Source organism: Syngnathus leptorhynchus, chromosome 1 (assembly GCF_054491065.1).
Source record: "Syngnathus leptorhynchus isolate UIUO chromosome 1, UIUO_Slep, whole genome shotgun sequence".
In the NCBI taxonomy this organism is placed as follows: domain Eukaryota; kingdom Metazoa; phylum Chordata; class Actinopteri; order Syngnathiformes; family Syngnathidae; genus Syngnathus; species Syngnathus leptorhynchus.
Genome location: NC_141195.1, coordinates 22,481,809 through 22,505,506, shown reverse-complemented (window position 1 = coordinate 22,505,506; position 23,698 = coordinate 22,481,809). Strand labels below are relative to the sequence as shown.

The following is a 23,698-nucleotide window of genomic DNA, read 5'->3' as shown; positions in this document are numbered from 1 at the left end:
GCCCAAGCCAAATGTTAGCAATTGTAATCACCTGCAATCCGCCGCGTTCAAACAAACGTTACGTTCACACGAGGCCCGATGGTCCATTAAAAGCACAAGCGAGCGACGGCGGTGAATCTGGCAAGCTGGGAAAACATGTCAAAAGCGAAGTGACAGTTATTAAAGCAATTTTACAAGCAAACAAGGCGGGAGGGTGGGGTGGGGGGATTTCGACTCCAGAGTTGGATCAGCCCAGTAATACTTTTTGTGAGAGATGACTCCTATAATGTGTCATATGGAGCTCGGGCGACTCTGACCCCCCCCCCCCCCCCTCTCCGCATGGCGTTTTTCATTTAGCCTCTTGTTATCCGTTATCTCTCAGCATGAGTGCACGGCTGCACACATCAGGCTCTTGCAAAGACAAAACAAGAGCAGATGATAGAGCGAGCGAGAACGTGGAGCTTTTTTTTTTTTTTTTTAAACTAAATGATTAAGGGAAATGTCAGCATTAGATGTAATGCTGACAAAAATTCAGCCATCCACATGGATTAGATCTTTTTGCCATTTGAATCATGATGTGATTCCCCCCCCCACCCCGAATATGTTGGTCCAGTCCACTCCATCTCATCCTTACATTTGTTGTCATTCCACATGTAGATGGAAAAACTGAAATGAGCTCATTTTCACGATTTCAATCACAACGGATACAAATCGAATTAAGATGGAGACGTGCGCGTAATTTGTGTGTAGTTTGTGTGCATGAATGTGTGAGGATACTACAAACAAGCAAACTCCATTATACTGCAAAGATGAGGGTTTTTTTTTTTTTAACTGGACCCCAAACCTTCTTTAATTCAAAATCCTGCTGAATATTCCCAAACCGTATCTCCTCTCCACAGAATATTTGGCCAACTGAGCCATTTCCATCCACACTTGACCGCCCCGGGGCGGCACACGTTGCCATTGACCTAGTTTCAATCTCACCGTGCACATGGCCGCGTAACGCCGAGCCTCTCCGCTCCACCACAGGCGGACGCTCGGTGATAAAAATAAATAGCGGCGTGGAATCAACCCAGCAACACTGCTCTTATGTAATCATGACAGTGCCCCACTTACTGGGTCCTTCCCGAGCTACGCAATCTGATTCCGATTTCACAACGCGGCCTGCCTCCTTCCTGTCAAAAGGAGGAAACCGGCGTGGTGATCACATAACAATGAAATGCTGACTCAGTGTCCATTCCCTCCACACCTTCCACAAATTCTCCAAAAGTTACTAGATGCTTACAAATGTGTGATTGCAAGCAGAAAGAAATCCTCCATTGACACGACAAGTTAAAGTGGTGGTTCCCATTTCCTGTGTATGGAAACGGAGCTACGTTGTGCATGGCCGGGGGGGCGGTGGGGGGGGGTCTAAATGTGACACAAGGCAGCGCATGACTACGCTTGACATTTTAAAGAGGCACTTGCAAACCGATTCACCTTCAGTTAACCTCCGGCTACAATCATTTTCCACCCCTGATAACGACCCGTCAATCATTCGTCCGCGGCTGCTCTTGTGTTTCGTTTTTTTTTTGTGTGCGTGCGGACGCCGACATACTTTTAATGAGTGACGGACTGCGTGTGACAAAATGTGTGATCTCCCGACGGCTGTGAACGCACCGCTGCTGTCTCTTTATATCACAGCACACATATCTGTGTTTATGTATATTATATGGAGCATCTAGTTCAATGAATGAAAAATAATATTTTCCAGAGAAGCGTATTATTAAATGTATTAATAATTTGTTTTACTAGTAAAACAGTTTTGCTGTAACCAACCAATCAGCAGACACATAAATATTGATTATGCGAAGAGACAAAATGTCATACAATTGCCGACCTGGTTGAAATCTTATTGGACAAGCAAATCCAACCTCTTCCTCATTTAAAGCAGAAATATTACAAAATAAAGTTCACAGAATGGAAGTTCATGGACGAAATGGAAATTAAGGTTTGCCAGGCCTGACGTTCCCACACAAGTGAAAAATGATCTTTTTCCCAGAGGTATATTTGCATGATCACTAAGCTCCTGTTGTCACAAGAAGAGTGATTTTTTTTTCATGTTCTTACCGGGGGGTTGAGGGACAATCTTTTTACGCTCCTCTCCGCATGGCTGCTCAGGTTTCCTTCATCCGGCGTTGTCTCAATCACCTGTGACGCTCTGCGGGGAGTAAAAGGGGCGGAGAGAGTCAGCACCTTACGTCCGGCGGCTTTTCGCTCTTTTTTTTTTTTTTTACCTTCCGCACAAGATCAGAGTCCAAGTTCCCTCCCTTTTTCCCAGCTTCACAAAGCTGGATCTTCCCGCCCATTCCACCCGCCCCGAGCCCTTTTGTTTTTCTAGACCTCTCCAAACAGCGCTGGGAACCAGTTGGACCTGGCTGAGGCCACGGCCGAAGATAAACACTTCACTTTATGCACACTACTCCTGTACAAAGAGAACATAGCGGCGAAAAGAGAAATCACCGCGCTTCCTCGCTGGAGGTCAAAGGTCGGCCGACGGATGCCCTGAGGTCAGAGGCCGTTAAAACACAAACCTGGACTCTGCTTAGCATATAATAATATACCTGCCAGTTGAATTCATACGAGGATCATCGGAAGCATTTAGAAATTGACGCATGAGCGCGCTTGTCAAAAATCCTCTCGCATCGACGTGACGCGTCTCGTTCGGTGATCGACGCGAAACCTCGGTACGTTTGACCTACCGCGGCGCGTTTTGGAGCCCGCTGCCCCATTTCTAAACGACCGCGGGGTATTTGAGTGGAGAGGGAAGCCGACTAATCAGTGAACAGGATGTGAAACGCGTTAACGTCTCGCTACACATGTCTCGTCGTAATTACAGTGCGGCTTTAAAGCTTGGATTTCATGTCGATGAAACAGCCTGCGGCGTCGCTTGGTGCAGGAGGGGGGAGGGGGAGGGGGGGGGTCATGGGAAATAGAGATCAAAAGGTGTCAGCACCGTACCTGATTGCACTGACCTGACGCCGAGAGCATGGCAACGTTTTCATCGGGTCGCCGGGAGGAGATTGCGGACGGAGCGGAAGTGATAAGTAAACACATTCATGTGGCCGCTCAGATAAGCAAGCTGATAAAAAAAAAAAAAAAAAAATAGCACTCACTCAATTGCCAACCCCCGTAATATAATTGACGTCTATAACCGTCATTGGCAGTGAATGAGTTCATTTCAAAATATTTCTCTTGGTAGGTCTTACTGGTTGCTGTGGACTGACCCCCCCCCCTCCCCCTGCCTTTCTGATTTGCTGTGATTTACACCTAAAGCAATTACAGCTATGTTCAAGCGGCGGCGCTGACCTCCGCAGAACGACACGCGTCGCCGCCCGCAGCGTGCGCAGCCCCCCCCCCCCCCCCCAGCCGGCCATCCGAAAGGAGGCAATCAAAGGAGGCCAGGAGGACGTTGACATCTGGGAGTCTTTGTGCTGGAAGCCTAATTAGATACCAGGATGATGGGCGGTAGTTTTGGTGTCAGCGTGCATGCGTGCGTGTGGTAAAGGTCGCATGAGGGCTCTCTCTCTCTTTTTTGGGGTTTTTTTTTTCTTCTTCTTTAACATCTGCTGCAGGAACAAGGCGGGCGAGGAGGGGGGGGGGGGGGGAGAGCCCCAGACAGCTTCAACACAACCAGGAGGATAATGTGAGGGGATAACAGTTTAATGAGAACACTTAGGCCCCATTGAGAGCTGGATTCTCCCAAACAGAGCCAGCGTACGCGAGTCCATGAATATTGATCGGCATGGCTCTTTTGTCATTTTCACGCTTTTTGTTATTTTATGGGAGATACAGTCGATACTATCGCGCCTTCTGTCGGCGTCAGGAAAAGAAACTCGCTTCTCGAGTGGCCGCCAAAGACTTGCATGTTTGGATAGCTGTTTCCTCGGACGGCCTTCGTAAAAGACGTGTTTAAATGACCATCTGGGTGCAAAGTTTGAAATTAGCACTCAGAGTTTTGAAAGGTTTTTTTTTTTACAGTGGTCGATGGCGGGAGGTCGTAATTCAATTCAGAACAGGATTAATTCTATCCGTCGAGTCCTCTGACTGTTTTATCTCACGTGGTGAATGACTGCTACGATTATCTATTGGACTTTTTCAATTTGCCAGCCGATGGGGGGGGTTAGCCAATTACTTTCCATTCATTGAGTGTGTGACATGCGGAGAGCGAGATCCATCTGCAGCAGCACAGATGGTCAACGCTGATGAGATGTTTCGGGTCCCTCTGCTGGCCGACCCGTACGAACCCGCTAGACGTGACGTGGTATTACGGATGTCAATGGGATAAAGAGGCCAACAGTTTGTTTTTATGATTTTCCGTGAGCAACCCGATGGTTATGCTGGATGTTGGCTCTGTGTTTTGACGATGAGGCGTTTATAGCACGCAGGCGACTATAATTACGTTTTAGTATGTAAGAAGTGTGTGTGAAAGGCGGGCTTGGTTGGACTGGAACTAATGAGGTTGATGAGCTAACGATTTGGGTCGGTTTCTACGGGTGGTCACGTGTCATTTTGTGGTTCCGCTTCCCAGAGTTACTGGAAAAGGCTGCGAGATTCACATTCTTTCTTTGCGCATCATTATGAAGATCTTGATTATTCATGTGCGAGTGTGTCATAGTGAGGTTGTATTAAAATTGCATTTGGAAAAGTAACAATTTTGTATTTTGGTTCGAAGTCAGAGGTACAGCAATATTTGAACAACTTTGAAACTAAGAAGCCAACATCGGTACAGGCAAGAAAAAAAAACCTTTCAAGGTCACATGGGTGAGGTCATGTCTGAACAAGATGACATAGTTTATGAAAAAAAATACGAAAGGAAATATGCGCCATATTGATGGGAACACGAGGATCTGACAGAACAACCAAAATAACACAACATGGATAGAAAATAAATAAAATCAAATAATAAATACCATAACTAAAATAAATAAATAAAATTTTTAAAAGAAATCAATAAAATAAAATATACTGGACTATTGTGATCCTTTTTTATGTCATTCACCAGCACCATGACTTCTTCTCTGTCTGGATGACATCATTAATATCTCAATATTTGGTTACGCCTAACCTACAATGTACTTAATCGGCACCCCAGGCCCAACTCAGATGACTGACTGAACCGGTTCTCTGTGCGAAAAAAAAAATCATCTGCAAACAAGAACGATAAAGATGAGGCTTTGAAAGGAGAAGGAGGTGCAAGAAAAGGAATAATTTAAACCCAGTTGATAACATGATTATGCCCAACTTCAAGTATAAAAAAAATATACACTGAAAAGGCTCAATTGGAATAAAGGAAGACTTTTCTTTGCAACTTCTGGTTGGCATGTGGGCATCAAGTGGAGGTTAAAGAAAAAACTGAGTTTAATATTCCCTCAGATTGCTTCTTAGAAATGCAACTATCTGCTGTCTGCACAAAAGACTAACCAAATAAACCTGATGTGCATTTCATATTTTGTATCTTATTTGTCAATGCATTCATTCAAGGGATGTTTACAATACATGGGACATTTAAAGCATGAATAAAAAGATATTTCTTTGTATGCACAGAAGGCAAACTAGTTGGAATGCAAGTTTACCGTGCAGCAGCAGCAGGCTGGTTAGAAGCCGGCATCTTGCCCTCGGAGGTACTTGGACGGTGTGATGAGGTGGAATTTCCTTTGATGGCAGCTGAAAACATGCTGCTGCAAATTCTCCAGGAAGTCTTGCAGGGGTTGTGGGCCGCCGGGCTTGTCTGCAGCAACACCCCTACAAGACTTGTAAATACACAGCGGGAGGCGGGCTGGGGCCAAAACGGGCAGGCGGACCTAAAGTGAGGCCAAGTTGCTTATGACATCAGCGGCAGCTGTTGACGACTCGTTGGCTATTAACTCCAGTCCGACACGAGTTTTTTTTTTAAATTTATTTTCTTGTAAACAAACATACAAAAGCATTACTATGCGTGGAATTCCTTGAGTGTGGGACAATGTGTTTTTCTTTGCGATATTAGTTTTCCTTTCGGGGAGTGTCGTGTGTTTACATAGTCTGGGAGCTGCTGAGCTGTTTTCCTGACTCACATGGCTGCTGCCGCTTCTCCGCTGTTACATTCCTCAAGTGTGTCGACTTGGCGTCTGTCCTGCTTTGCCTTCTCATTTAAATGGACGCACATGACTCGCAGGTTTACTGCCAAGTCCATGTCTTCGTTTTGCACCGGCCGGCTGGAGCTTTGCTCTTTTTTTTTTTCTGCAGGGCTCCCCACATTCCTCTTTGCCATCCGCCCTTTACGGCCACAGCGAATCTCAGTCCAAATGTTATATTTGGTGTCTTTTAACTTCTTCGAGGATGCTTATTAAACTTGCAATCAAATTGCATGTTTGTTAGTTGTTCCTGGATAACAAAAGCTTCGCCGGCTCTCAAGCTACCCACACTGCTTGACTTGCGCAACCGCAGCAAACAAACGAGGCCGTCTTTGGTGCATTCCTCTCTGACCGTGATTCCATTCTTTTCTTGCATTCTTGCCCCCGAAGCTCACAGCGCATTGTAACAATATTAAGTCAGTGAATTTGTAGCAGTCAAAAGGTCATTTTTTTGGAACAACAGCAAAATAATACGCTCAGTGTCTCCGGTTAGTTTAGCCAGTGTATGGAAACAATCGTGAGCCATTTCGATTCCGACTAAATGTCAGAAGCTAATGGGATAACAAACAAACAATATTGACCGTGACCTTTCCACTTTGGGATTTACTACTAGCTTTATTTTCTTATGTGGGTTCACAATTCTTTTTTACATAACTACTTTGCTGACAGAAAGCAGAAACATTCAATTTGTGCCATAAGTAATGTTGAAGTTGTCTTGTTGCAAAATGTTTGGCTTCTCGATGAAGTCCGCTTTATCTGAAGACGTGCACGAGGTCATCTGGTCAGGAAACACAAGTCCACACGCCATCTTAAATCACAAGCTGCTGTCTGCTTCTGTTTCCGCTCACACTGGCAACCTGATGTTAGGATGAGACACAACTCAGCGCTTTGGCTTTGGGGAACTTCTCTTTAAATAAGTCTCATCCCACTTCAATGTACAAAGTGATTTTTTTAACAATTATATTGAATTGTAATTTTATATATACATATATATACATATATATACATATATATATATATATATATATATATATATATATATATTATTTAAAATAATTAATAAAAATATAAAATAATATTTTTAGTTTATTATATTATATTATATTATTATTATTATATTATCTTGTTTTTTTTTATTCCCGAGTGAGTAGGGAATTTTTTTCACCTCTTTCCACTCTGATTCATACACCCATAGGCACAACATGTTGATACTTTAAAACTGTTCAAAAACAATAACAATGTCACAAAAAAAAAAAATAATAATCCTTACATTCGTATGTCTCCAGTTTTGGTTTTTGATGACGTAGAATGGAGATGTGGTTCAGATGTGAGCCGAGACTGGCTGACGACCGGTCCAGGGTGTAGTCTTTTTTTTTTTTTTTCCCAAAGTCAACTGATCTGAAGTAGGCTGCAAACATGCTAAGTATAGAAAAGGGATGAATTGATGGATGTACACATGGCCATTATATTGAAATGTTTTATGATGCCGTGTTGGGACTTAAAGGCAACTGCAGTCTACCCTCTGACAGGAAGAATTTTTTTTGCCCATGTCAGCCGCTTTCAGAGAAAAACTCAAGCTGGGAAGATTTACTATCGATGCAGTAAGATGGTAAGCAAAAAAAAAAAAAAAAAAGAGCTCTTTGCAGTCTGACATATATTATCGCAATAATTCAACAATGGCCTTTCATCTGCAAGCAAAGAGGATTTCATATCTTTTTAAGTGTCGAATGAGACTCGGCTTCATTCAATTGAGTTACGATTGATGATTTCCTGTGTTCGCTCAATCGTCTATTGAGGACTCCCCAAATCCGAGACTTCAGTTCAGTGAGCATGTGTAATATTCTTATGTCCATTTTGTGTATCTTCTATCTGACCTATTTGCCTCCAGAAGCTGTGATGAGTTATCTACAATACTTCGTGTGAGGTTTCACACCCCTTCGCAGGGCGCGGTAAATCTAAAGACGTGAGCCGTGCGGTCTGGCTCGGGGGCGGCCCACATGTGAAGGAAAGAAAACAACTGTGGAGGCCCTGTGGGAAGAGCTTTGGATAAAGCACTCGGATAAATGGAGACACAGATGTGATAGGCTACTGTGAATTAGTACCTGATTTAATCATATCATTAATAAAGCATGTTTAAATGAAATGGGAAATCCAAATGTGACTTTGGCTAACTCAATATTCATTATTTTGCATTAAGATATGAAAGTGCTCAATGCGTGCGTTTATTTGTTGCTTGACCTGGCTCAAATTTGGATCATAACATACTGTAAGAAATAATAAACAGTGTAATGATTAAACACCAAAACGCTTGCGTATTGGCTTTTGTTTGGCATTTCCTCAAAGCGGTACAGAACTAATGTGAAGACGGCGCCCCCTTGTGGCAAAGTAAAAAAACGCATGCTAGCATTCATTACTTTATAGTACTGTACTCTATTTGGGTGACGTTTTCACATTAAAGTATGTGCTGCTATCTCAAGCATAAAAAAAAAAAAAAGAAAAAAAAGATTGTCAAAACTTTATTGAAAGTATATAGATAGAAATAACTACATTATGAAGAGGGTAGCCTGTTTTGGAATAAGTGCGAGAGCGCGTTTAAAGAAAATTGTTTTTATTTCATTACAAAACAAGCAGAACTGCTTAAAAACCTTTAATATGTTATATAAAGAGTTTGTAATGCAGATGCAAGGAGGTGCAGCATGCATTTACATTAAACTTCTTTCGTCCCACTGCAACACAACAAAGGAGATCAAATCATCGGGAGGAGCGGGCGTTCCGTCAAGAGTCGATGCATATTGGTAATCAGTGAAAATCTGGTCACTCCTCGCTATTTAAGGCTATCGAATATCTGTACAAGGTTTTATTGACATGAGATCATATACACTGAAACGATATCATTCTATCCGACACGAGAGCTGCGCTCCGTCATGAATGATTCCGCAGCTTTCTTTTTGATGACGCGAGTACCGTTCCAATCTCAATAACAAATTAATACCTGAATGTGAAAGAGTCAATTAAGATTGTAAAGCCAGCTCTGGTATTGGATAGTGTTATATAGTGCAAGTGGTGACGTGTACACTGTGGCTATATGCTCAGGAGAAAAAGCTCGTACGTGTCCATCCGTTTGTGAGTTCGGGCCGGCTTGCTCTCAGTCCTCAGGCAAATTGACCACAGCAGAGATAAAACTAGGATTTGACGGCAGAGGTTTTGGAAAGTAGTTTGTGATAAATCCAACCGTCACCCTGGCGGAGAGGGGAAAAAAAAGGAGCTTGAATATATTCTGCATGGAGATGTTGCATGTCGAGTTAGGTTGGTTTACCTCCCTGTCGAAGTAGCGGGTCCTCCAGGAGGTTTCTGTCTCGGCCCGGTGTCTCTCCTCAGAGCGTTGCCTCTCTTCCAGGATCCGCTTGTGCTCGGTGGCTTTGTCGATATCTTTCTGCCGCAGGGCTTCGGTAACGTGCTGCCACAAGCGCCTAAGATGTAGGTAAACGTTCAAAGTTTGCGCTGAACATCATGTTCTCGCATGATATTTTTTGCATACCAGACAACGCCCGTTTGTTTTTAATGACGGAGCTCTCGTTAGTAATTACGCAGCCCCTTCACAGCATTCGGTGTGTCATCGCTCTTTATATTTGTTTTCCATGTTGTGTCATGCAAAGGCACTTAGTTTGACATCCTGTATGTTTGACGTGAATTGTACTGCACTTAAGTCAAGCCAGTTGCGTTTGAATCAAGACATTTAGAATGAAAAGGAGCAATAGAGTCATGCAAGGCAAACATGCATGGTGAAGGAGACTAATATTTTGATTTATTTATTTATAATTTTTTTATTTATCCATTTTTCTTTATTTATTTAAATTGTATTCATTTATTTTAATTTTTTCTTTAACCAGGAAAGTCCCATTGAGAAGGCACTTCTGGCCAAGCTTAATAAAATTGACATTAGCGTTACAAAAAAAAAAAAATGGTTGCAATTTGATAAAGTCATCTCCAGTGCTCTAATTTTGGACTTAAAGTTGATCAATGTTTCAAAACATAAAACTTGAAAAACGTACACAATTTCAACACGAGTTGATAAGTGCGACAAACAAAAAAATAATGGAGTCCCCTGGTCCGTGTACCGACCTGGATTCAGTCGGTCCTTGCTTCTCGATGGGCCGGACCCACTTCCTGGTTACAGGCAGTTTGGTGACGTCGACCGCCCGGGTCTCGCCGTTGGTGTAAGTGAACTCCAGAGCGCCGTTCCACTCCCCCTGAATGCGGCACGCCACCACATTGGTCGGGTTGTGTTTCACCTCTGCCGTTACTCTACGTTGAGGGAAACAAAAAGGTGTCACGTTCCTGGTTCTACACTTCAAAGTGAAGCGACCACGTCCTTACTTGTGCAATTTGCCACCGTAAAAGGGTTTGGTTTGAAAAGTGATGACTGCGGCGTAGCCCGTTTTGGCGCAAGTGATGTTAACTTTGCCGCCGAGTTCTACCCAAGGGACGGTGAGAATGGAGCGTGCGTATGCGCATGGCAACGTGAAGGTGTATTCTTCATCGTGTTCCAGCAAAGTCAGGCAACCTAACAAAAAAAACAAAAAAACATTCAGGTGTTACACATTTGAGTTCATGTGGGGCAAAGAAAAAAAAAAAGAGCTACTAACCTTCGCCGATCATGGAGACGCCAATGGACATGCCCATGAACTTGCTCTTTGTCCACACGTGAGTATTTACACACATACGCCTCTCCTGGCATTCGGCATAAAACCCAGACACGGGGGGATGGTGGGATACTTGTTCAGCCACAAAGCGCACTTGGTAGAAATCTTGGGAGGGGGCGGGGTCAGGGCTTTCTGGCGAGGGCTCGACCGACGAGGCCTCCGTTGTTTTGGGGACTTTCCAGGAGCAGTGGAAGGTCTCGCCGATGATGGGGTTGTAGGGCTTCTTGGCGATGGCGCCCTTGCGGCCTTCGTGGAAGGAGGTGAGGTAGTACTCCACGAAACGGACCATGCGTTCCTCGGGGGTGCCGCCGTCCGTGATGGCCACAAAGAGTTCGGGGTGCGACATGAAGTCGGCGTACATCTCCAGTAGAGAACGCTTTTCCAAGATGAAGGTGGGAAGAACGACCTGAAGCAGGACGACCAAAGATTAAAAATGGAGAAAAAAGGTACTTTCCGTGCTAGTTAGCCAACTATCTGCCTCGGTAATGACAAAAAGTTGTTGGGCAAACAAATTGTCCGCATCAACAACTCGGGTCATGTGACTCAGCTCAGAGCCGACTTCTGACGCTGCATAAACATTTCTTGATTCAAATCTGATTAAGAGATGTAGTTTTGTTTTATTTGGTAAAGTTTGGTGTTTCGTTTTAAAGCAGCTGTGTACGGTGTGGGGGAAAAAAAAAAGAAAAGAAGAAGAATGTTGATTTTTTTTCTTCTCTCTCAACACATGGAACATGACCTACCCGTGTGAGGTCCATGCCCAGCTTCAACTGTGAGAGCAGGTGTAGGATGACACTGCGCTCCTCCTCCACAGCACACAGGTCCTCCTCTTTGTCCGTGAACGAGTCGGCAACCTCATCCTGAGCGTCGATGTCTTCTTGCTCCTGAAAGACAATAAGGAATGAAGATACAGCTTTGACTTCCCGAGCCCACCGTTGAAATCTTCCCATTGCCTTACCCCGGAGAAGCTGCAGGACTCTGGGCTGCTGAGTTCCAGCCTTCCCTCCTGCAGCAGGTCCTCTCCTGCTGTGAAGCTACCCAAGGAATTGCTGCCATTCTTCAGGATGTCAGGCAGCTTGGGCTCCAGCCACTCAATGGTGGATCCTGCCATAGGCGGGAGGTGCAGAGGAGCAGGTTCACAGCTACTCATCGATGTCCCCCCACCCCTCCCTCCCTCCCAGGCCCCCCCACCCCCCGACACTCACAAACACACGTAAGGCCAAAAAGGTGGCCCGCACAACAAGAGGCCGATCGGTGCTGGCCAAACGTCTCGAGTTCAAACGCAACCGGAGCCTTGGATCGGACGCTGCTTGCCCTGCCGAGAGGAAACGCGCTCATCCTTTGATCGGTTCGGGACCGCCGGTGCGGCATCTTTTTATGCAAGCTTAGGGGTGGGCCGATCCCATTCAAATTCACCTCGCCTGTTGCCGGGCAACTTAATCTGATTGGCTGTTGCCGTCGGGGCCGCCTGATGAAATATGCATCGGGTAATGAGATCTGCTTCAGAAAAGTGGGACATGAGCTAGCTGTTTTTTTGCCATTTCAAATGATTTGGACCAGAGAGTGAACGTTGACGTCAAAGATGATTGTGACATACGTGCGCTGCACGTGTGCGACACTTTGAAATTGTGATTAAAAGTGCACCATCGCGTGGATATCGTCACGACCCGAGGTCCAATTACTCTTAACACAGGTGGCAATAATGAGTACAGCTCCCTATCAATAATGCAAAATGATTCCACTGTTTGTCTAGTTTGGAGAGAAGCCTGTTGTTCCGTACGAGCACTTGCGGGCCTTTTTTCGTTCGCGCAAATTCTGTTTCTCATTCGTCACAATTTGAATACATGCAAAAGAAAGGAAACAAAGCGCCCGCCTACCTGCCATGGATCCCGTCTGCTTGGCCACCTGCTGCAGATTCAGAATATGCAAGCAATCGTTGAGGCAGGTCATGGTAGCCATGGAGGTCGCCTTGAGCATAAGAAGATCCTGGTCCAAAGCGGACAGACCAGGAGCTGCGGGGAGGCCCTCTATTCCTTGGATTAGGTCTCGGTGCTGGCCTTGAGCTTGGGTCATCATCTAAAGAGGCGAGTGTGTGGTTAAAAGCTACAAAATGTCAATAAAATCTTCAATACAACTCTTCACATTTGCAAAGTTACTCATTGGTGGAAATAGATGGAACAGTTCTGTCAATCAGTGTGGAGTCAAGGGCTTCATGATTTACTTCTCTGGCTTCTATAAGGTGATCAGGTAGCAGGGACCGCTTGCTGCAATACAGTGAGGAGCCCTTGTGTATTTGCCAGTTGAATAAGGAGGAGGGGTTCTGGCTAGGTCTCCGCATAGACATAGGTGAGCTGCTGCTGCCTTGAGACACCATGGAGTAGCTGCGTGACTTGGGTGGAGGATTGCTCTGAGCACAAAAGTCACACAAAAAAGTGGATTCAAGACAATTCTATTTGCCACCTGTTGCAAAACCAGTCTTACCTTTCCCATGGCCTCAGTGTGATGCTGCGTGCAAAGTTGCAGTCTGCTCACCCAGTGTTGTCTCTCTTTGGCGTCGGTGGCTGAGAATGATGTGAGAATTGAGAAATTAATAAATGCATGAGCGGGGTTATTGTGTGCAAATCAATCACTGCTCTAACAGCACGCAGAGAAGAGAAAACACAAAAAAAATCTGAACGAGGTCTGAGTAAGGCGTGGTCAAACACACCCCTGAGCTTGTACTGCTCTCCACTGATAGCGTTGACAGTGAATGTGTGCGAGTCCTCGTCACTCGGGGAGATGACCGCTCCGGCCAAGGGCAGCATGCCACGGGGTTTCTGAGGCCGGGATTGCTCGTTGACATAGTACTCCAGCAAACCTGCCTCGTTGTTCAGGACAAAGAACCTGGAGAGGAAATCGAAAACATGTCCAATTCTAGAAATGCCAATGACAATTTGTGCATGTAAGTAGGGCACGTCACCTGTACTGCCAACCTGTCACCAAGTTGGTGTACTTCATCAAGTAGCCATTGATATTCTCCATGTGGTCACTGGCATCCAATGGTAATCATGCAAAAAAAACGAGAAAGACAGAAGATAAAAATCATTGGGACGGCGTACACAGCCACAAACACACAAAAGGGGGCTCTTTCGATTGCCTCATAAATTCGTCTGGTCAAAAAGTAAAGCAGCTGAGCCCAAATGCAACGAGCCAAACAAGTCACTCGCTAGTCGTCGTTCTTGTCACCACTCCTGTATGTAATAAACACACAATACGATCGGATTCAGTAACTAGCTGTATAGCGTCATCAAACTAGAAGTACTCGCCTGTACTGCCAGCTTTTTGCACTCGCTCTCCCCGAGCTTGGAGTCCTATTCTGGGGGAATACATCCAATTTGCTTTCGTTGTCCGTAATTCGTATTGCTGTGGTTTCCCCTTGCATAGTCACTGGCAACACCACCAACCTTTAGCTTAGCCGCAGTCTGCCCGACTTAAGCTAACCCGTCCAAACAAGACAACGTGATTAAAGAAGACGACGTTTCTTTAAAATGTAGAGTGACGTTCAAAATCCTTTTCGTACCGACCATATAACTTATAGAAACCCATTTGTTTAGTTGCTATTCTAAATAAAACCTGATAAAACATGTCCAGCCAGCTTGACAGTCTTCCTGGTAGCTCAACCGGAAACGCATCACGTGATTTGTCATCGGGCATTTCAAGCAAATGCGTGTTTTCGGGCTCCATATTTGAAGGGGAAAATATACATTTTAAGCAACCAACATTTTATTTTTTATTTTATTTCATTTCAATATATCCTCGTGTCATCCGGAATAGAATATTGTGTGCTATTTCTCCTTGACCCGATTTAGATAAAAACGTTTCAGTGTGCACTAAAACTAAAATAACCGAGTACTGACGTCTGTGAGTGAAATAATTCATCTTATTTGTAAATAAGGGCAAATTAGATACATTAAATACAAATAAACGAATAAATAAACAAACAAATAAATCAATGAATAAATAAATAAAATAACAAACGTTACACAGCAAATATTTCGGTTATGACTTCAGACGAACATAGTATACTTTATCCTGCATTATTATATTCGCAATTATATTATTCAATATAGCGCAAGTAAATAGTTATAATATTATTTATATATCAATAAATTATAATACTAAGAATTTGGTGCACTGTGTTGTTACTATAGAAAATGGATAGTGCTAGTGATATTCGCACGATAACGTTTATGTACGAAATAAAGTGACAGTTTATAAATTCTTAAAATTATTTGCTCCAGGAAATTAGAAAAAAAAAAAAAAGTTCCATACGTTAGTGCCATCCAGTTCAATCATGGGGCGTATAAGGAAGTTAGACGCGGAAGATTAAAGTACGGTGCAGCGTTGGAAAAACTACGACCTGGATCATAATGCCCGGGACCAGAGTTTGCATCTTGGGATCGGGAAACTGGTACATTTAATACGTTTTTAAGAAGCGTGTCCCACGGTGCTCTTGCTTTTTTTGTTTCGCGCAGTCTGTACTTGTAATGTCGGGTTCCAATGTTGTTGTTGTTTTTTTGTTTTTTTTTGTAAATTCCGGATTATATCATCTGTTCCATCGGAAAAAAGAAAAACCCCGCCGCCAAACCGATTCGAATGCTCATGGAGTCCATTTAACTCTTTGCAAGAATAGGAGTCGAACCTTTAGGGGCGAGATTCTCTCTCCAACTTTGTACCACCATAATCGACCGCATTGACGACGCAAAACCGCTTAGGGCGAAAAAAAAGGTGTTAAATATATGAAACGTGTGTCGTTGACACGAAACAACGTAACTCGAGACCGTAAACCGAGGACCCCCTATATTAGAATACAGTCGTTTTATTTTTATGAATAGATTTAAAATTATAAGCATGATATGGTTTAGACGCAGTTAGAACTTGCGACTTTACTATTAAAGTACAGTTTAAGAATATCAAACTGTACTTAAATAACTATTCAATGATAATGTTTTATAGCTATATGAAAGATAAAACAACTAATGATTCAATTAGCTATATTAAATTTGAATAAAATGGTACCCAAATGAATGCTAAAAAAACTATTCCAAACATGTACAGATTTATTTGTGCTTAAAACAGAAATAAGATTCAACTGTATTTAACAATGTCCATTACTGGATTCATTTTTAAAAGCTCTGCAAAACACTTAAACGTGAGTTGTTTTTTCCTCTGCGCAGGTGCCACAAGAGGGCGCCCGCGAGTCACTACTGATCCTGTAAAATACCTTTGTTTTTGTATCGAAATTTAGTTGTATATATAACAAACCTGCGTTTTAACATCCACCTGTATGTATTTTTATTCTTTGTTTATTGACTGTCCTGAGGGTTCATGCGAGTCCACTTTTTGTTTTGATTTAAAGGGGCTCTTCAATTGCCAAAATAATTGGATGGAACGTCAGATCATCAAACCGGTTCGACCCAGTCGTGAACATGTGGGTTTACGAAGAAATGGTCAATGGGAAAAAGCTGACCGAGATCATCAACACGGAGCATGAAAATATCAAATATTTGCCTGGTCACAAGCTGCCCAAGAACGTGGTAATTGTCCTGTATCAAGAGATTGATTAGGAAATTACGTTATTTTGACACAATAAATCAAGTCTTCTATTTGTCTGAGCCAATCTGAAAACACTTTTTAATTTTTTGAAGATCTCTATAATTCTGTAAAAGATCACATGACCTCACTTTGTCGCCGATGATCTGACCAGGTGGCCGTTCCAGATGTGGCAGAAGCCGTAAAAGGAGCAAAACTGCTCGTTTTTGTCACTCCTCACCAATTCGTCCGCTCACTCTGTGACAAGATCAAGTCCCACGTTATGGACGGCGCCATCGGCATTTCACTCATCAAAGTGAGAGCCCCGTTCCGATGGCAAAACAAAACAAATGTTGCTTCATTGTGGCAATGAACTGCCTTTAGGGAATCGACGAGGGTCCGCATGGACTGCAGCTCATCTCGGACATCATCAGGAAAGAACTGGAAATTGAGGTCGGCGTCCTGATGGGGGCCAATATTGCCAGCGAGGTGGCAGATGAGAAGTTCTGTGAAACCACCATTGGTGTGACACTCTTTTTATTTTTTTTACCGATCATTTAATCCCGGTTCCTGTTGTTACTTGACTCATAATTATTCTGTACTATTTCCAAAAGGTTCTACAAATGAGGCCAATGGACTTCTCTTCAAAGAGCTTCTTCAAACCCCCAACTTTCGCATCACTGTGGTGCAGGACAGTGACACAGTGGAGTTGTGTGGAGCGCTGAAGGTAAATGATTAGCGTGAAATTGACCCAAAAGGTCAGAAGGGGAGCAAATCGATCTCGTATGCATCCATAGAACATCGTGGCCCTCGGCGCCGGATTCTGCGACGGCCTCGGATTCGGGGACAACACCAAGGCCGCGGTGATCCGGTTGGGTTTGATGGAGATGGTCGCCTTTGCCAAGTTGTTCTGCAGAGGCCAAGTGAGTTCTGACACCTTCTTGGAGAGCTGCGGCGTGGCCGACCTCATCACCACCTGCTACGGTGGACGAAACCGCAAAGTTGCAGAAGCTTTTGTCAGAACTCCCAAGGTAATTTCGACGCTTACAGTAAACACTGGATTAATGGACGAATTTAAAAAATGTAAAAGAAAAAACAAGTATTTTATTTATTTATTTTATCATTATTATTATTATTTAGTAATTAATGGACAAATTTAAAAATGTAAAAAAAAAATTTTTTAATTTATTGGTAAAACTACATAAAAATCAAAGCATATCTATGAAATGTCTGACTAATATTATATAGAAACAAAACATCACGTAAGCAACCACAGAAAGACAAACAACATGAAAAAAATAATTTATTACACATCATATTAATTAATGTCTTCTTCATTAGTCCATCGCAGAGCTGGAAACTGAAATGCTCGGTGGACAAAAACTGCAAGGTCCGCAAGCCTCAGCTGAGATTTACAAAATTCTACAGAAGAAGGACATGGTCAACATGTAAGTCAATGGCGCTGAATTGTTAAGAGTGATTGATTTTTATGAATGATTTTTTTCCCCTGCTTTAGGTTTCCGCTCTTTGCGTCTATATACCAGATCTGCTTTGAAGGCAAAGAGGTGAAACAGTTCATCACCTGCCTTCAGAACCACCCAGAGCACATGTGAATATGACAACAGTACACTGGAATGTGCCTTCTGTGGAAATTCGGGGTAACAAGAGTTTGAAAACATTCATGAGCTGGAAACATTTCAATTTGATAAACAAGAACTGTTTTTTTTAAAACAATGTACAATTACAGAGTTTCTTTTGTTTTCTTTGTGTTATTATCCATCATTTCAACCATTTTCTGTATATTGATGGATGTTCTGGATGGAGCCTTTCCCAGCTGACTTGGCAAGAGGCGGGCTACACCCTGCAGGTTGCCAGACGATTGCGTCATATTTTGTCAGACATTCACACGCAAGTCCTCTCTATATTTCAGTCTGCAATTAACTTAACATGCAAGGTATGCGGAAGGAAATTCACACTTATACAAACCGACAAATTATTAACTGTGAGGCGATTTTGCAAGCCCCTTATATGATAAATGAAATCAAATTCAACATCATCTTAGACGAATTGCACATAGGTTTCAAAATTAATCTAAAAATTTTGGGTCAAACACAAAATAAATGTAGAATTATCTCTTAGTCACCGCTTGCGAAGAATGTAAACTGAACTGCACAAAAAGACGAATGACGTCAGAGCTTTCCCTTACAAAGACAAGCAAATCAGTAAGACATCTCACTCTGCTGCTACCGTTGCTATTCTATTTTCCTGCAACGTGGCTTTTATTCCCCCGCCACTCTGTTTTTTCTCAAGCAGCACAAGAGAATATACGATGTGAAAAGTAGTCATCAATAACAGGACTTGAACGTAGAATTCTTGTAACGGTAGCCACGCTGTAGTGAGAGGTCTTCTATCAACAAACGATCTCTTGGACTGCACACGCCCAGCCTCAGCACCAACAGCGCATCCTCCTAACGCACTTGCTTCTTGACAAGCCCACGACGACCCCCCCGTATTTTGGCCGCGTTCACCTGGCTTTAGCGGGCCGTTATGTCTGTACATGTTAAGCCATGCCCGATGCCAAGCCCCGCCTGATTCCATCTCCGCGGCCGCTTTTGCTGCTGCTCTTTACACACTCCTCCTTGCTCCTGGTTTCTTCTGATGCGCCAGTGGGAGCCGTGGATGAGGGTGGCGGTGGCGGCCTCCCCCCCTCCTTACCCGGGGACAATGGCCAGAACGCCACCAGCACGCCGATGTTTCTCGGGACCTCCGTTCAAACCGAAGGTGAAGATCTGAGCCGCTCATTGTTGTCCACACGGTGATGTAATCGCATATCTTCACGTCTTTTTTTTTTTATTTTATTACTGCTGCTACGATGTTTAGGGCACGCCTGGAGTTCTTCTGCATTAAGAGATGGATAAATCTACTTTTAAAATAAACTCTTTTCTTGGCTATAATCAGATCAGATGATTATGTTGAGACAGCACAGTGTAAACCTGCGATGCTCAGCAGATATGGAAGTGTGTGTCAGCAAAAAAAAAATCCGTTGCCAGTATTGTGATCTGGAGGGGGGGCCTCCTCTTGGGAATTAATTGAGTAAAATTCTTCTTTATGAATTCTAGAGCCCCGTTTTGCCCTAAAGGTTCTGGTGAGAGACATGGTGACCCGCCAGCTCTTGCCAGGAGCCTCGGTTGGGATTTATGTCAACCACAACTTGAGCAGTTCCACCTGGACAGGGGAGGAAGGTGAAGCTCTGCTATGGGTGCCGTACAACCCAGGGCTGAGTCTGACCCTGGTGGCCACCATGGAAGGTTACGTCCCCAGCCCGCAGCCTTGGAGCACTAGCAGGAGACCTAGTGAGTAGCATTTTTTTTTTTTCATAAAAGGATAGATTTTGTGTTAATGTCACTAGTTTCTAAAACAAAAGACAGAACATTGTCTAAGTGTGCGGCCATGTCGTTCCAGTCTTCTCCGCTGTGACGTTGCTGCTGCTTCCTCAGAGGCAAGGCAACATCTGGCTGTTTGAAGACACGGTGCTCATCACAGCTAAGTTGCCTGGTATGCGGCGTCACATTTGACATCATCACAACATAAATGGAGACTTATTTTTTCCATCCTGTCTGATTATTACAGACAGCGCTTCTCAGCCAAAGATCAAGTTTGCCAAGAACCTGCTCACACTCCCCGACAAGAACAACATGTCATCGTTGACGGCTTACCTGACTGTGACGCACTCGGGGAAGGAGTGCGTCAACTGCACTCCGGGCATCGTTGCCAACGCATCAGGTAATATTCTCATGAAAATGCATAAACAATTGATGATTTCATTTTTTGCTGCTTGTTTACACAGTTTTTCGAAGCGTCGGCTTGAAGCCGGTGGCAGCGGTCAGTGTCCTGCTCTACGCGGGAGACGAGGAGCTCCAGGTTCGAGGGCCCGTCCAGTTGAGCGTGCCTCTAGGGAGCGCCACCCGCCTCCGCGTCTCTGACACCATGCCGGCTTGGGCCTTTAACCTCCAGACAGGTAAGGGGCCCATACATAAAGCGAGAAGGGCCAAAGTAGGACACAGAATGAACGACTCTACCTGAAGGTGCCTGGGAGAATCGAGGTGTAGGAATCGTGCGGGCAGTTGACCAGGAGCTGCTTTGGACGTACACCGCTTCTCACCTGGGTTACTGGATGGCTGCCCCGTTGCCTTCTAATGGTGAATGTATTTATTTATTTATTTATTTATTTATTTATTTATATTTATATGTTATTTATATAGATTTATTTATTATTAAAAAACATATTAGTTTTTTTATTCATTAATTTATTTTCTGATGGAAAAAAACCTCATCGGTCTTTATGTCAGATCACGGAAGCTCCTTGGAGTTCCTTTCCTATCATCCGCTCCTATCGGTGGGAATACTGGCAGGAACTCTGGCGGTCGTGATCGGATTTCTGACTTTGCTCTTGTGTCAATGCGGGTACGAAACATCCCCTGTTTTGTTCTATATGGCAAGCGTGTGTATTTCTGACAATAATCAAATCCAAATGTTTCTCCGCAAGGTCCCAGCGAGAGCCCAGGGGGAGACGAGCCCGTTTCTCCAAACTGGCCGTGGTGAAAAAAGACCAAACCACCTCCATGCACATGGAGGAGGGTCTGCTCTTGCACTCGGGGGAGAACATCCTGACTTCCCGCAACGTCCAGTGCGATCCCCTGTCCACCCCGAGGCACAAAGCCAACTACAACATCTACGTGGAGGACCCGGCGGGTCAAGCCACGGCTCCTCTCTACGAGAATTTATCCGCCGATCGTATCAAAGTGCGCTCCCACTACATCAACAACGAGGAGGTATCTCGACTCATGGAGCGGATGGAGCAGAACCGCGGCAACATCAACGTCGACGGCTTCTTCCCCGACAAACTGCTTCATATCTACAACCATCCGGTGGCGATCATTCAGGCGCCGGATATTTTCGGCAACCAAGAACCGCAGAAGTCCGCCACGTTCCCCCGCAACGGAAACGACCCGGAAGCGCCGAGTAAAGACAGCTACACGCAGACGCTGGGCAAAGTCCAAAGCAGCCAACAGCAAAGCAACCAAGATGAGCCGCAGCCTCTGGAAACTCCTCCCCCGAGCCAAGGGCCCGCCTCCGTGTGGGCCCGCTACAGTAACCTCCTGGAGTCGTCCGTCTCGGTGCCGGGCACGCTCAACGAGGCGGCCGGGATGGAAGGCTTCGGCGGCGAGCTGCAAGGGATCTCGGAGCGCACGCTGCTAGAACTGACCCGGGGCAAGTCTTCGGGTTCCCACCCCCGGGCTTGGTTCGTCTCCCTGGACGGGAAACCGGCCGCTCCGGTTCGCCACTCCATCATCGAGCTGCAGAGCCGCCACCGCCCTCCCAGCAGCAACGACACCAGCCTGGACTCCGGGGTGGACATGAACGAGCCTCAGCAGAATATCCGAGAGGCGCGGCGGGAACGGACGTCCGTCCGTGGTTCCTCGTTCCCGCAGCGCGGCAGAAGCGGCAGATACGGCGAAGAGCAAGATCTGAGCAGCAGCGAGAGCGGCACCACGGCTACCGGTACTCCAGAGGACCACTCCCTCAGGAACATCTTGGACGGCAGCAGTGGTACCATTCCCAACATCCCCGAGGAACAAGACGGCATGGACACGTCCAGCACTCAGGACGACAGTGAGCAAAGAGAGACCCCGCCTCCGCGCCGCCTGAAGAAAGGCAAGGAGAAGAGCAAATCGGAGAAGAGAAACACCAAGCACCTCCGGGAGGCCCGGCCCGGGGCCAAGCGAAAATAAAACCGGTGAAGATATTCTAAAGATCACCAGCAAGATTCCTCCGGTGGACGTAATGTCCCCTCCCCCCCCTAATCCAAGCACTGAGGGTGCCTTCTTCACGCTGGTGAGTCTGCAGGACGGACACAATGTAGTGCACTTATCCTGGCCATTGAAGCCCCGCCCACAGCAGCCACATACTGCCCCGCCCCCTCCCCGCCCAAAGAAAATCTAACTGAGGTGGTTTTGTGTTGATTAAATTTGAAAACCTCAACTGCCATTTTTAAAGTGCATGCGAAATAGGTTCCCTTTATTATTGTGGAGCGATACTTACTTACGATACGTAGTCTACCAGTGTAAGCGTTTTTCGTTTTTTCCACCTCATCACAGCAACCACGGTCTTTTCACAGTTTCACGTTTCTTGCTAAAAAAAAATGACATTCGGTGCCTTGGAGAAGCGCTTCTTTATTTATTGTGTAAATAACCACACATGCCAAATCCAGAAAGAAATTGATGTTTTAAAGCTGAGCAGTTTTTTGCCAAATGTTGTCTTCCGTGATGGATTCAGGCTCGGTTGCCATTTTGTGTGTAAATACACCAATAGCTGGCTTCTGTTTTGGTGACTGTGATGTTGCTGCTTGTGCAGTTTTCTTCTTCTTCTACAATGAATTGATTTTTAAAGAAATGAGTAGAAAATTCAAATTTGTTCATTTCAAATGTAGCAATGAGCACTTCATGAGTCAGCAGGCTTGGGACATTTTCTTCACGTTGTATTTCAATTTTGCTGAATGTATTTGTATCTCGTTGTGAGTCATATATTTCTTTGCGACGATTGTGTATTTTTCTTTCATGCTCTTAATTATTAAACACATTTGCTTGACATCTTTGGCTGAGTCGTTATCATAAAGACTTCCAAGAATAAATCTGTGATGTTTATCCTCATCGTATGTCAACATCTGTTGCCTTTTAATCCCTCTCACCCTCAAAAAATAAAAATCCCCTCAATAAAACCGTTGCAGCTTTAAACTCCAAAGTTAAAGATCACACGCGACTCGCTCGTTAAAATTATATAAATTGAAATCACCTCGTGGGTTCAAATCCGGGTTCTGTATTGCCTGTGTTGGTTCTCTGCTGGGGACAAAAATAACACATTCGGCCGCAAGAGGGCAGTGTTTGCCATTGTAAATAACGTACGTGAACAATTCTCTCTCTCTCTCGCCCCCTCTCTTTAAAAAAAATCTTTTTTTTCTGTTAGCCAAACAAACGTTTGATTTCAAAACATGATTGTGAGACAAAACAAACAAACAAACAAACAAACAAACAAACAAGGTGGAAGTCCTGCCCTAGACTGGGAAAGTCAACCTCAAGCCTTAAACCCTATCAAGTATGCATTTGACCCATTTTAGTCAAAACTGTAAAAGTACAGTGAGGTCACTGGGTTATACACTAAATGCAGTTATTGCAACTAATATGACATCTTATTTAACTGAACGTGCTTTAAATCTATCTATTCCTATATGATTGCAAA

General features: G+C 44.4%; 4 protein-coding genes across 5 annotated transcripts in view; 2 read left to right on the top strand and 2 right to left on the bottom strand.

The window, feature by feature from the left end:
* The window catches only part of LOC147062738 (nck-associated protein 5-like), a 61,721-nt gene extending 55,991 nt beyond the window's left edge, over positions 1-5,730 (bottom strand). The window contains exons 1-2 of the mRNA XM_085908058.1: positions 5,595-5,730; positions 2,089-2,179 (exon numbers count right to left, since the gene is read on the bottom strand). Coding sequence (XP_085764184.1) covers positions 2,089-2,179; positions 5,595-5,695 — 192 coding nt within the window. The 5' untranslated portion in view covers positions 5,696-5,730. The remainder of the gene's footprint in view (positions 1-2,088; positions 2,180-5,594) is intronic.
* A 2,992-nt stretch (positions 5,731-8,722) lies between these two features.
* On the bottom strand, positions 8,723-14,525 carry LOC147062737 (oxysterol-binding protein-related protein 11-like). Of its 2 annotated transcripts, XM_085913595.1 has the most exons (14): positions 14,137-14,525; positions 13,968-14,061; positions 13,791-13,859; positions 13,539-13,714; positions 13,313-13,392; positions 13,053-13,238; positions 12,709-12,907; positions 11,790-11,935; positions 11,575-11,715; positions 10,778-11,240; positions 10,509-10,695; positions 10,254-10,436; positions 9,448-9,601; positions 8,723-9,370 (listed from the first exon to the last, which is right to left on the bottom strand). In XM_085913595.1, exons 2-14 carry the CDS (start codon positions 13,970-13,972, stop codon positions 9,314-9,316), a joined length of 2,046 nt encoding a protein of 681 aa, XP_085769721.1. In that variant the 5' UTR covers positions 13,973-14,061; positions 14,137-14,525; the 3' UTR covers positions 8,723-9,313. The 2 variants fall into 2 exon arrangements, with proteins under 2 accessions (XP_085769721.1, XP_085769711.1); XM_085913585.1 differs by lacking the exon at positions 13,968-14,061.
* A 589-nt stretch (positions 14,526-15,114) lies between these two features.
* Positions 15,115-18,150, top strand: LOC147062736 (glycerol-3-phosphate dehydrogenase 1-like protein). Its single transcript, XM_085913603.1, has 8 exons — positions 15,115-15,281; positions 16,230-16,407; positions 16,578-16,718; positions 16,787-16,925; positions 17,017-17,129; positions 17,200-17,433; positions 17,744-17,850; positions 17,919-18,150. The coding sequence occupies exons 1-8, from the start codon at positions 15,241-15,243 to the stop codon at positions 18,013-18,015; spliced, it is 1,050 nt and encodes a 349-aa protein (XP_085769729.1). The 5' UTR covers positions 15,115-15,240; the 3' UTR covers positions 18,016-18,150.
* Positions 18,151-18,908: 758 nt separating this feature from the next.
* On the top strand, positions 18,909-23,112 carry fam171b (family with sequence similarity 171 member B). The gene is made up of 8 exons (XM_085915781.1): positions 18,909-19,183; positions 19,522-19,755; positions 19,865-19,957; positions 20,033-20,185; positions 20,250-20,420; positions 20,488-20,601; positions 20,752-20,866; positions 20,949-23,112. Exons 1-8 carry the CDS (start codon positions 18,970-18,972, stop codon positions 22,192-22,194), a joined length of 2,340 nt encoding a protein of 779 aa, XP_085771907.1. The 5' UTR covers positions 18,909-18,969; the 3' UTR covers positions 22,195-23,112.
* The last annotated feature ends 586 nt before the right edge of the window (positions 23,113-23,698 follow it).